We start from the raw sequence: 13,523 nt of genomic DNA, 5'->3' as shown, positions 1-13,523 counted from the left end.
GAGAACCCGTCATTCATTCACACCTGGTGGTGGTAAGCTACATTTGTAGCCAAAGCTGCCCAGGGGTAGACTGACGGAAGTGTGGCTGTCGGTTTGCGCTTACGGCCCTTTCGACCTCCACCCATTCATCATTCATCCACCAGTGTGAGCGTCACTCAGGACCAGGGTGAAGTGTCCTGCCCAAGGACACAACGGCAGTGATTTTGGATGGCAAAAGGCGGGGAGCGAACCTGCAACCCTCAAGTTTCTTGCATGGCTGCTCTACCCACCAAACTTTGCCTCTTCCTACTTCTTTTGGACATGTACATGTTATGTTTTGTACTGGGGAAGGAGACGGCACAGCAACGGAATGTCAAGTTCAACAGGTTTATTGAAGACTTGATGATTACGTGAAGTGTGTATGCTACTATGTGTCTGCATGCACGACTATGTGTGGAATTCCCATTTGTAAATACTGTGAGGTTTGTTGAAGTGCGTGTTGGATGTCCAGCGTCCAAATCCGAGGGGGGAGAGAAGCCAGGGGAAGTCCAAGGTCCAAGCGGGTGTTATAGGCAGGAGAGAGAGTCCGAAAGTCCAAAATAGGGTCAAGGATTGGGAAGGCAAATTAGGAAACAGCAGTAGTGACATGAGTGTTGTGGGAAGAGCGGGAGATACAGGGATCAGGGGAACAAAAGGCACAAAGAAACAGGCAACGAGCGAGATCAGGAGGTTGTCAGAGATGTGCAGCTTACGGGTAGTAGATATTACGTTCCGACGTGGATGAGTCAGCGTTGATCGTCTTTATACTGCCGTCCTTCATCAATGCCAGGTGTGTCAGGTGTTGATTTCCGCCGGCTGCGGCAGAGAGTGGGCGCGGTTAGCCTGACGAGAGCAGGGTCGTGTCTGGTGTTCTCAGCGGAGCTTCTGCGCGCTCCCGCAGCAGACGGAAGCATGGAGTGTGTGTGTGTCACAACAGTAAAGCCATCCATCCATCCATTTTCTACGGCTTATTCCCTTTGGTGTGGCGGGGGGGCGCTGGTGCTTATCTCAGCTACAATCGGGCGGAAGGCGGGGTAATGTAAAGACAAATTAAAATATGTGAAATATGTGATGTATCATATTGATACTGTACACCAGGGGTCGGGAATCTTTTTGGCCGAGAGAGCCAAGAAGCCAAATATTTCAAAACGTATTTACGTAAGAGCCATAAAATATTTTTTTAACACTGAACACAACTAAAAGCGTGCATTTTTAAGTAAGACCAACATTTGTAGAGTACAATAAGTTTCTTATTCTTTGTAATAACATTGTTATTCTGAAGCGAATTGTGGAGGGGGTGTGGCCTGCAGGACTGCAGCGAAGCAGGGTGTGCCAGGAACGGCCTCGAAATCAGCGACAGGTGTGCAATAGGCCCACCTGGGCCTTGTTATCTAATCACCTGTCACTCTGTTATAAGCAGAAGCCAGGAGGAGAGACGGGGTTGGGGCTGGAGCCAGAGCGCAAGCGAGAACAAAAGAGAAAAATACAATTGCTGGAAAGCAACTGAGAGACTTTTTGAAAAATAAAACAATATTGTAACCCTGAAACAGGGTCTCATGTCGGTGCTTGGTGGTCTGAAGAACCCTCAGAGGGCAAGCCCCACACTAACCAATAATAAATAAATTACTTCTTACCATTAATGTATCTTTTTTAACATAAAAAAGCATGAGAGTGTTTTATATTTTGAACGTTATTTTTAACACTGTGATTACAAGTGGAATTATTCATTACTTATCATGTTAAGCAATGTCAGCTCAGATTTATCCGAGAGCCAGATGCAGTCTTCAAAAGAGCCACATCTGGCTCTAGAGCCATAGGTTCCCTACCCCTGCTGTACACAGTCCGAAATAACCTCCAACCAACCGAATATAAATTCAGGTCTAAATACGAAAAAAAAGAGTGACGACATAAAAGGCTACATTGTGTCAATTTCAAACGTGGTGTTTTTGGCCTGGGAGTGAAAAGACACATTTAACTAAAGCATTAGCATAAATGTGTTTTTTCGGAGGACAATATCAAACAAATCATCAGCGTAAAGCGATGTCTGTGGCGGTGGCACTTTCTAGAACGGCGGCATTAAGAGGGCAGGATGCAATTCACCGTCAGCATCCATATTTCTGCTCACTTGACGCTCGAAATATCAGTGCTGCTTTCCTCATGTATAAATTATACTTTTCTTAACGGGTTGCCTCAACTGCTGCCATTAGCTAGAAAGCATGCCAAATTTCTCCTGCAGCAGGTGGTCCAATAGAGAGAAATCGTCCCCATCCATTTGCCCTAACTGCTCTTTCTTTCATTGACTATGAAAATAAGACACATTTGTATCCAAGGGTTTTCTTTCGCCTCCCTTGTTTCTGTCATTAGCCCGGCGAGGGTAAAGGCGGTGGTCAGGTTTGACGTACAAGATGATGACGAGGCTGGAGTTTAAGGAAAGTGAGATCACACATTAGCACAAAATGCATTGGGATGGCCAACCATGGTCTTGTTAGAGCAGATCAAAGAGAGATGCAGTGGAGGCGAAGGGAAATGACTTCATGGAAGTCTCTCACTGAAAGAACAAGTATGTTCATTGACTGTTTGGGTTTGTGAGAGAGGAAAAGATTTGATGCAGTCCGACTGGTGATTGGATGGTTGCGTCTTTCGGTTAAGAAAAGCATTCAAATGTATTCACGCACAAATTGTGTGCTGAAGTGAATCTTTGAGCTGGAATTGATACAAAAAAGTGTCAAGACAAGAAAGTTTGGTTTGACATATGAGGGCCACATTTCCAGGAATGCAACAATTGACGGTATTAATCTTAATGTCGGGCTGTGCGAGGTGATTGACTCCCAAGATGCAGAGACAAGGCAAGCATGAACTGAAAAGTGTATTTATTACTTTGTCAACAATACAAAAAAACTTCTATTTTTCCATGGTGCGAATACGTTTTATTTTTTTACTTGCACCACGGAAAAAATATACAACAAAACAAACCAGAGAACTCTATGGCGGGTGAGCCGAGCAAGAGGAAGCAGGAACATCGGTGAGGGCATGTGGGCATGAATCAGTATTGATTGTTTACTACATATCCAGTAGCTTTTCCCAGCTCAGGGAGTGGCTGCATCTAAAAAGGTAAACAGAAGTAAATTAATGACATCAATAATAACCCAAACAAAACATAAGATCCTAAATGTCAAAAAGAAAACCAAAGAAAAGGGAATTCTGCCCTGCGGCAAAAAGGGACAGTACCTCATACCTCTCCCAACTCAACGGACGCCACCTAGCGGACCTCCTGGTTTATTCAGAAATAGAAGCGAGAGTGTTATGGAGGATAAGTGACCGAGAGACTCAAGATCTATTGTATCCTGCAAGCCATAACCCTCCCAATCCTTAAGGTACCCCTAGCATCCAAAATAGTTTTGGTTGTAAAGGCAGGATGGCCGTTATTCAATCTTGGAGGTGGAGGATGCATTGGCGAAGGAGTGAGGTCACATAAAGAGATTGACTTCAGACGAGGATAGGTCTTAAGGGAAGTCCGAATCTTCAGCAGAACCGATACCGGGTTGAACATTCGCTCCATCTGAAAAGAGCCAACAAATCTGGAAGCAAGATGTTCCACTGCTGGGGGAAGGTCCCGAGATGATGAACAGATTTTCCGACCGGTTTGATAGTCTGAGGCAGACATGCAGTGTCGGTCAGCCAGAATCTGGTTGCGCCTGGCGCTGCGGGACTGGGCGGCCCCTTTGTTGCGGCGGGCAGGAGCACAGAGGACTTTGGCTCTTGGGATGGGAACGCAGGAGGCTGGAAACTGTGGACCACATGGAATAGAGAGAGACCATTAGCTGAGCAAACAAGGATGTTGTGAGAGCAGTCCGCCCACGGAAGATTGAGGGTCCTTGACTGAGGTATTGCTAGCAAATGCATCGTTGGGCTGTTTCCAGGTCTTGGTAGCATGGTCTGTCTGGCCATTTGATTTAGGATGATATCCAAATGACAAGCTGACCATCGCTCCCACAGACTTGCAGAATGCCCTCCAGGTAGCTGCGACAAACTGCGTAACCCGGTCAGAGACCATGTCCATTGGGATGCTGTGAAGGCAGACTACATGCTGGACGACATCCTTGGTGGTTTCCAGGCCTTAAAAGGAGCTTGCGCAGAGGAACAAAGTGCACACACTCCGAAAATCTGTCAACAATGAGAGTGGGACCGGAAGCGCAGACAGAGCAGGCTGCCACAAAAGTCTATGGGTCAACATGGAGGGTGAGCCACCAGAACCACTGAACCAGTATAAAGGCAGTACGTCTGGCTTCAGGATGACAAGTGACTTTGGAGCAATGGAACCATGTCAAGATCTCATGACGGAGGCAACAGGACAACCATCAGGAAAATAGTTCACAAGAAGGAACATCAAACTTCAACAAAAATTCTGGAGCTTCTGTTTCTTCATGCTGTTAACTATCTGTGTAGCTGCACACTCTGGAAACGAATAGAGAGGGCAGAATAATGAATTTATTGACAGTGCAGTGTGAAAGCTGATATGTTTACTGTGTAAATAAGTAAAACCAGTCTCAACTGAAAATAACCTTTTCTGATGAAACATCCAGATTTCAATGTCCGGCCCCCTGAGAGACTTCTATATGATGTAGTTGAATACCTCTGGAATATATTTTATATTTTGGCCACTGTAACATTACACACAGTTTGAACGGTAACACTGTGTTTGAATATTAGAAAACAAAACACTCTCCTTTTAATCAAATGATTATTTGGCATACCTCTAGATGGAGACCAGTTTGAGAACCACTGAACTATTTCATTAAATAATGAAATATTAATTTATTTAAGGTAAAATTACAACACATTAAATAACACATCCATGTATTTAATTCCAGTTATATTTAATGACACATTTGTTGACACATCTGTGTATTTATTTCTTATTACAATTAATTAACGACACATTTAAGTAATTTTTTTTTAAGTTTATGTATTTATTTTGTCCCAGTTTGGTAGTAGTTGGGAAATTTACTCCGCTAAACCACACACACACATATGTATAGACGCTCACACGGGACAATAGACTTTAATAATAACTTGGAGTCCATGAAAAGCGTAAAAGAAAACGTTACTCTCTTTGACCACATGGCCATTTATGAACAAGTATATACACCAGAACCAATAATGTTGTCATCAGCAAACTGCTGAGTGAGAATTAATGACGCTCATGAGTTTTGCAACATTTTAAAGGCCTTCTGAAATGAGATTTTCTTATTTAAACGGGGATAGCAGGTCCATTCTGTGTCATACTTAATCATTTCGCAATATTGCCATATTTTTGCTGAAAGGATTTAGTAGAGAACATCGACGATAAAGTTCACAACGTTTGGTGCTGATAAAAAAGCCTTGCCTTTACCGGAAGTCGCAGACGATGACGTCACAAGGGTGAGGGCTCCTCACGTCCTCACATTGTTTATAATGGGAGCCTCCAGCAGCAAGAGCTATTCGGACCGAGAAAACAACAATTTCCCCATTAATTTGAGCGAGGATGAAAGATTCGTGGATGAAGATATTGATAGCGAAGGACTAGAAAAAAATAAAATAAAATGAATAAAGTTTAAAAAAAAAAAAAGGCGATTGTATTGGGAATTCAGATGTTTTTAGACACATTTACTAGGATAATTCTGGGAAATCCCTTATCTTTATATTGTGTTGCTAGTGTTTTAGTGAGATTAAATAGTACCTGATAGTCGGAGGGGTGTGTCCACGGGTGTCTGGAGGCCAGTGTCTGAGGGAAGTCACGGCAGATACAAGGACGGCGCAAACTCCACAGATCTCCAGTAAGAGGCGACTTTTTAAAACAATTTTCTCACCGAAACCTGCCGTTTGACAAGTGGTCGGGATCCATGTTCGCTTGACCGCTCTGATCCATAGTAAAGCTTCACCTCCGGGAATTTTAAACAAGGAATCACCGTGTGTTTGTGTGGCTGAAGGCTAAAGCTTCCCAACTCCATCTTTCTACTTTGACTTCTCTGTTATTAATTGAACAATTTGCAAAACATTCAGCAACACAGATGTCCAGAATACTGTGTAATTGCTCGATGAAAAGAGACAACTTTTAACCGTAAGTGGTACTGCGCTACTATTTCCTGACAGTCCGTGACGTCACGCGCATCATTCTGGACGTTTTCAACAAGAAACTCTGCGGGAAATTTAAAATTGCAATTTAGTAAACTAAACCGGCCGTATTGGCATGTGTTGCAATGTTAATATTTCATCATTGATATATAAATGATAAATGGGTTGTACTTGTATAGCGCTTTTCTACCTTCAAGGTACTCAAAGCGCTTTGACACTACTTCCACATTCACACACACATTCACACACTGATGGAGGGAGCTGCCATGCAAGGCACCAACCAGCACCCATCAGGAGCAAGGGTGAAATGTCTTGCTCAGGACACAACGGACGTGACGAGGTTGGTACTAGGTGGGAATTGAACCAGGGACGCTCGGGTTGCGCACGGCCACTCTCCCCACTGCGCCACGCCGTCCCATATAAACTATCAGACTGCGTGGTCAGTAGTAGTGGGTTTCAGTAGGCCTTTAAGGCACATGCACGGATACCTAAAGTGGATAGCGGTGTTTCCCGACAGCAGCGACCTACGCCACGCTTCTTAAGAGACCCCGAAGGTTTGTTTGCCTTTATGGACCACGCCTCAGATGACTCTCACTAAAACTAGCGCTCAGTGGTAAAATAAAAAATGGTGTTTCAGTAACGCAGTTTTTCATCCTTCGTCACATCACGACCTTCTAAAGCACTGTGGCATTTTTTTGTTTTTTTTGTTCTTCTTCCTCCCTGCTGAGACTTGAGCTTGCTTTAATGTAAGTCTTTGTGTTTTATCTTACTTCACAACAGCCGCCATTGAAATGTAACCACAGCCTTTATGAGCTACTTTCTTTTTGCAGCCCGTCTGTTTTGCTGGGGGATTTTTACGCTTCCCCGAATACCTAACACTCACATTTACAAAAGTAGAGCACTTGTTGCCTTTTACTTTCCTCAAACCCGCTGATGAAACTCCTTTGCAAACAGCAGAGTGACTTATTTTGCACAGGTGTATGTTCTGATAAAAGTGTCATCACTCCAACCGGTTCAATAAAATACTTTATTGAAGAGAATAGAAGCGCCACTTTGAATATTAAACTATTTCTGACAGGTTAAGCGGGGTGGAATTTGCCAAAAAAACATTAGGCTGTTTTTAAAAGAGCACGTCAAAAGTCTTAAAAAGTGTTCCTTTTGTGGCACTGCATTACAACTACACGTCAGTTATATCGACATAATCCTCGCAAGATTCTAGACGGGCTCATGGGAGATTTGATATGTTCAACTAAAGCAAATTTTCAAAACACACACTGATTTTCTTAACTATGAAGTCAGCAGGTGGTCAAAGAGTGTTTATACAACACGAGGTAAAAGCACTAGTCAGACATCCTTTAAACCAGTGTTCCCCAACCACCGGGCCGCCGGGCCGTGGCCCGATTAGTACCGGGCCGCAGAATAATTTTTTATTCATTTTTATTTAATTTTTTTTTTTTTTTTTTTATTAAATCAACATAAAAAACACAATATACACTTACAATTAGTGCACCAACCACAAAAACCTCAGTTTTTCATGACAAAAACGTCCCTTTTTCATGACAAAGAAAAAAAAAAAAAGAAGGATCCCCCGGGCCGCGGGACAAATTATTAAGCGTTGACCGGTCCTCGGATACAAAAAGGTTGGGGACCACTGCTTTAAATGACAAGAGTATGTTGCTATTTTTTGACCAACAACTGCAGAAAAAGCTTGTCAAGGATCCTTTATACAACAAGACTGCGGTGCTGTTTGTTAAGGACGTACTGTAAAAACTCTTGTCAAAGATCCCCTCTATAACAAGAGTGCCCTTGCTGTTTATTTACCACCAACTGCGAAAACTCTCTGTATGACAGTAGGGCTGGTCAAAGATCCTCTACATCAGTGGTCCCCAACCTTTTTGTAGCTGCGTATCGGTCAACGCTTGATAATTTGTCCTGCGGCCCGGTGGGGGCGTGGGGGAGATTTTTTATTTTTATTTTATTTTCTTTGTCATGAAAAAGGGAGGTTTTTTAGGTTGGTGCACTAATTGTAAGTGTATCTTGTGTTTTTATGTTGATTTAATAAAATAAAAAAAATACTTAATTTTTTTGTTTTTTGTTAATAAAAATTAATAAACCACCGCGGCCCGGTGGTTGGGGACCACTGCTCTACATGACAGTATTGCACTGCAATTTTTTGAAACCCATTTCAAAAATCTTAGTCAAAAATCATCTACATGACAGGATTGCATTACAATTTTTGAAACCTACTGCAAAAATGTTTGCCAAAGATCCTCTATATGACGAGAATTGCATTGCAGTTATTGAGAACCTACCGCAACAATTTTTGTCAAAGATCCTCTACATGACAGAATTGTACTGCAGTTTTTGAGAGCCTACTGCAAAAATGCTCATCAAAGATCCTGTAAATGACAGTGTTGCTTCGCTGGTTTTAAACACTGGCTGCGAAAAATGGTAAAAGATTCTTTATATAACACAAACACTGTCTTTAAAGACCTACAGTTTAAAATGCAAGTCAAAGATCCTTTAAACATGACAGGATTGAAACACTGTTTCTTAACAACCAACTGCAAAAATGCTAGTCAAAGATCCTCTTTATGATTAGACTTTTTTTTGTAAACCTACTGCAAAAATGATATTGAAAGAACTTCAATGACAGGGTTGCTTTGGTGTTTTTAAACACCTACTGCAAAAAAAAAAACTGGCCAAAGATCATTTATACAACAAAAACACACCTACTGCTAAAATGCAAGTCAAAAATCCTTTAAACATGACAGGATTAATTTGCAGTTTTTGAGAACCTACTGCAAAAATGCGTATCCAAAGATCCTCTACATGACAGTATTGCTCTGCAATTGTTTGTAACCCATTTCAAAAATGTTAGTCAAAGATCCTCTACATGATGGGATTACATTACAATTTTTGAAACCTACTGCAAAAATGTTTGCCAAAGATCCTCTATATGACAGAATTGCATTGCAGTTATTGAGAACCTACTGCAACAATTATTGTCAAAGATCTTCTACATGACAGAATTGTACTGCAGTTTTTGAGAACATACTGCAAAAAATGCTCATCCAAGATCCTTTATATGACAGTGTTGCTTCGCTGGTTTTAAAAACTGACTGCGAAAAGTGGTAAAAGATTATTTATACAACACAAACACTGTCTTTAAAGACCTACAGTTTAAAATGCGAGTCAAAGATCCTTTAAACATGACAGGATTGAAACACTGTTTCTTAACAACAAACTGCAAAAATGCTGGTCAAAGATTCTCTTTATGATTAGATTTATTTTTGAAAACCTACTGCAAAAATGATATTGAAAAAACTTCAATGACAGGGTTGCTTTGGTGTTTTTTAACACCTACTGCAAAAAAAAAAAAAAAACTGGCCAAAAATCATTTATACAACAGAAGCACACCTACTGCTAAAAGCAGGTCAAAGATCCTTTCAACATGACAGGATTGTTTTGCAGTTTTTGAGGACTTACTGCAAAAATGCTTGTCAAAGATCCTCTACATGACAGGATTGCAGTGTGAGACCTACTGCAAAAATGCTTGCCAAAGATCCTCAATATTACATAATTGCACTGCAGTTTTTGAGAACCTACTGCAAAAATCCTCGTCATAGATCCTTTATATGACGGTGTTGCTTCGCTGGTTTTATACACTGATTGCAAAAAAATGGCAAAAGATTATCTATACAACACACACATTGTCTTTAAAGACTTACAGTTAAAACACAGGTCCAAGATCCTTAAACATGATGGGATTGAAACGCAGTTTTTGAGAACCTAATGCAAAAATGATATTCAAAGAACTTCAATATGACAGGGTTGCTTTGCTGTTTTTAAACACCTACTGCAAAAAAAAAATGGTCACAGATTATCTATACAAAAGAAACACTTTTAAGGACCTATTTCTAAAACGCAAATCAAAGATCCTTTAAACATGACAGGATTGCTTTGCCATTTTTGAGAACCTACTGCAAAAATGCTACAGTTTAAGACATAAACCCTGTCTTTTAAGGAGCTGCTAGACAAACAGCACCATGCTCTAAGTTGTGTTGCGTTGTACATGTTGAATCAGTTAAATTATGATGACTTAAAAGCATTTTGTTAATGTCTTGTTTCAGGGGCGGAAGGAGCCGTGTTCAGCAAGTCCGTGGAGACGCCGCATGTCAGAGCCGAGCCGTTCAAAGAGCTGCGGTGAGTCGCCCCGTTAATGTCGCATACATCAATTCCACTTTAAGCATTTGTTGAAGTGATTTAGAAAGCTAAAGAGCAGGACGCACTAAGTGTCGTCTTCTTCATGGTTAATGATGCATAAACATCCAGAGCCCGCAGGAAGATGCATCACTCTGTCTCCTGTTTGAGGACTACTACTCGGGGTGTTTTTCTAACCAGTGAATGGAGCGTACTCACAAAAGCGCGCAGGCGAGGACGGATGAGGACTCGGCATAAACGTCTTGCTTTCCGTCTTCCTTCTGTCCGCGCTGTCACTTGTGATGACCGTCAAGTCGGCGTCCAATGGAGTTTTCATCCAAATTTTTTTTTAAAACAAAAACAAGAAAAATCATGAATGGGCTCCATGAAAAAGTTTATTTATTGTCATTATTTTCAATTCAAACTCAATACAAAAACCTTTTAGATTGTGGTAACTGTCAATTATTTTTAGTTAAACAAGAAATTGGCATAGTTGCGAGCTAGGCCTTACCAGGAAACATTGAACCAACATTGAAACCCATCCATCCATCCGAGGTCGGGTCGCGGGGGCAACAGCCTAAGCAGAGAAGCCCAGACTTCCCTCTCCTCAACCACTTCGTCCAGCTCCTCCCGGGGGATCCTGAAGCGTTCCCAGGCCAGCTGGGAGACATATCCAATCCAATCCAATCCACTTTATTTATATAGCACATTCAAGCAACAAGAACGTTTCCAAAGTGCTGCACAGCCATGTTAAAAACTACCGTATTTCCTTGAATTGCCGCCCGGGGCGCTAATTAATTTAAAACCTCTTCTCACTCCTGCGCTTACCAAAGGCATGTAAGAGTAAGCATTAGAGATGCGCGGTTTGCGGTCTCATCCGCGGAGTCTGCGAATAAACCGCGGGTCGGGCGGTTGACATGACGAAAAAATAGATTTTAATTAGATTCGAGCGGGTGGCGGTTGAACCATCCGGAAATATTTGATATGCATGGTTCTGGGATCGGTATTCTTTGCCATTAAAAGAGCCATTTAAGACCCGTGTCATATTGCGAAGAAGACAATAGGAGACGCTATTATTGTCTTGAACGACTGTTGGCAGTCACCCAGATAATGAGTATTAGGGCTTGCTATGAAGCCATTGGCTTTGTCGCCTTCTACATCATACACGATCTGCTTGTCAGTCCAATATATTCAGCATGTGTCACGGATACAAAGGATTATGGGTATATGTTGTGTTACTGTGAGGATGTTCTCCCGAAATGTGTTTGTCAATCTTGTATTGTGTGGCTTCACAGCGTGGCGCATATTAGTAAGTGTTAAAGTTGTTTATATCTCAACCATCAGTGTACTCTGTATCACCCAGTACGCTTTTCAATCTTGTACTTGTAATTGCGGAAGCAGCACACAACATGTTACCGGATCAACAATCGGTTCGTACATGTTGTTGAAGGTGTCTAAGGCAATGGCTCCGCAGTACGCCCAAATTTTTGTCATCAGGATGAACGCTATTGGATTGTCGCGAGAACGTTTGCGGCTCCAATTGTCTTCATTACTCTGTGAAATAGGTTTATGTAGCTCTGTGAGTTGTAAAGGCGGCTGACCTCTGATATATTTCAGCGGGCGGTTGGCGGGCGGGTACGGTCCAGATAAAATGTTGTTTCGGGTGGACGGCGGGTGGATGACGACTTTGGTGATGCGGTTGCGGTTGATATAATTGCCTATCCGTGCATCTGTAGAAAGCATGCGCTAATTATTTTAAAACCTCTTGTCACTCCTGCACTTACCAAAGTTATGCAGTAAAAATTTGAGTGTGATGTAAGCTTGGACCTTAAATCCTACTGACTAGCTCTAAATCTTCTTCCCTGTATGCGATTTCAAATTACCGGTATTAAAATCAGCCTCCTCCATTTTGAAAATGATGACAGGGGAAGTGTCACTCGTGACGTCACGAGTTTGACCAGGCGGTAATACTAAGCATGCGCTAATTATTTTGGGAAGCGAGTTTGACCCGGCAGTAATTCAAGGCAGGCGCATACTATATGCCCTGTGGCAATTCAAGGAAATACGGTATAATTATAACAATATCATGCTCCACCAATGACTGAATAAAAACAAAAAATGAATACATATAAAACCAATATAAAAACAATATAAAAATGAATATGATTAAAAACAATTTTAAAGGGTAAAAGCAATTAAAACAGTAAAATAGAAATCAAAATGTATAAAAAAACACAGAGGACAACAGAGGACAGAGGACCATACAACTCACGTAGTGTTAAAAGCCAAAGAATAAAAGTGGGTCTTAAGACGAGACTTAAAACACTCCACTGTGGAAGCAGTTTAAACATGGAGGGGCAGAGTGTTCCAGAGCTTAGGGCCGACCACAGAGAAGGCCCTGTCTCCCCTGGTTTTAAGTCTGGTCTTGGGCACCACGAGCTGGAGCTGGCTTTCGCAGGAGTGTAAATTTGGATGAGGTCCGAGATATACTGAGGTGCCAGTCAATATAAAGATTTAAAAACAAACCGCAATGTTTTAAAATCAATTCTAAAATGAACAGGGAGCCAGTGCAAACTCTGAAGAATTGGGGTTATATGCTGGCGTTTCCTGGCCCCTGTTAAAGGTCGTGCTGCCACGTTCTGGACTAACTGCAACCGGGAGAGAGATTTTTGGCTAATGCCAGCATAAAGTGCATTGCAGTAGTCCATCCATCCATTTTCTACCGCTTATTCCCTTTCGGGGTCACGTGCAGTAGTCCAGGCAACTTGAAATAAAAGCATGCACGACTTGTTCAAAAAGGTTAAAAGATAAAAACGGTTTTACCTTTACTAAAAGACGAAGGTGATAAAAACACGATTTTAAAACGCCATTGACTTGTTTGTCAAGTTTAAAATCGCTGTCTATAGTGACGCCAAGGCTGGTGACTTTGGGACGCACATAATTTTGCAATGGTCCCAAGTCAATAGTCTTCCCAACGTGTCCTGGGTCTTCCCCTTGGCCTCCTGCCGGTTGGACATGCGCTAAACACCTCCCTAGGGAGGCGTTCGGGTGGCATCCTGACCAGATGCCCGAACCACCTCATCTGGCTCCTCTCGATGTGGAGGAGCAGCGGCTTTACTTTGAGCTCCTCCCGGATGACAGTGCTTCTCACCCTATCTATCTATCTATCTATCTATCTATCTACCTAT

At 42.0% G+C, this 13,523-nt stretch overlaps 1 protein-coding gene across 2 annotated transcripts in view; it reads left to right on the top strand.

Moving 5' to 3' along the window:
• Nucleotides 1–13,523, top strand: part of sgcd (sarcoglycan, delta (dystrophin-associated glycoprotein)) — a 295,898-nt gene that overhangs the window by 204,919 nt on the left and 77,456 nt on the right. For both annotated transcript variants that reach the window (XM_061898815.1, XM_061898814.1), the window contains exon 6: nucleotides 10,266–10,338. In XM_061898815.1, coding sequence (XP_061754799.1) covers nucleotides 10,266–10,338 — 73 coding nt within the window. The remainder of the gene's footprint in view (nucleotides 1–10,265; nucleotides 10,339–13,523) is intronic.

This window comes from Nerophis ophidion, linkage group LG04 (assembly GCF_033978795.1).
Source record: "Nerophis ophidion isolate RoL-2023_Sa linkage group LG04, RoL_Noph_v1.0, whole genome shotgun sequence".
Taxonomy (NCBI): domain Eukaryota; kingdom Metazoa; phylum Chordata; class Actinopteri; order Syngnathiformes; family Syngnathidae; genus Nerophis; species Nerophis ophidion.
The sequence above is the reverse complement of the archived record's forward strand: the minus strand, read 5'-3'. Positions and strand labels throughout refer to the sequence as shown.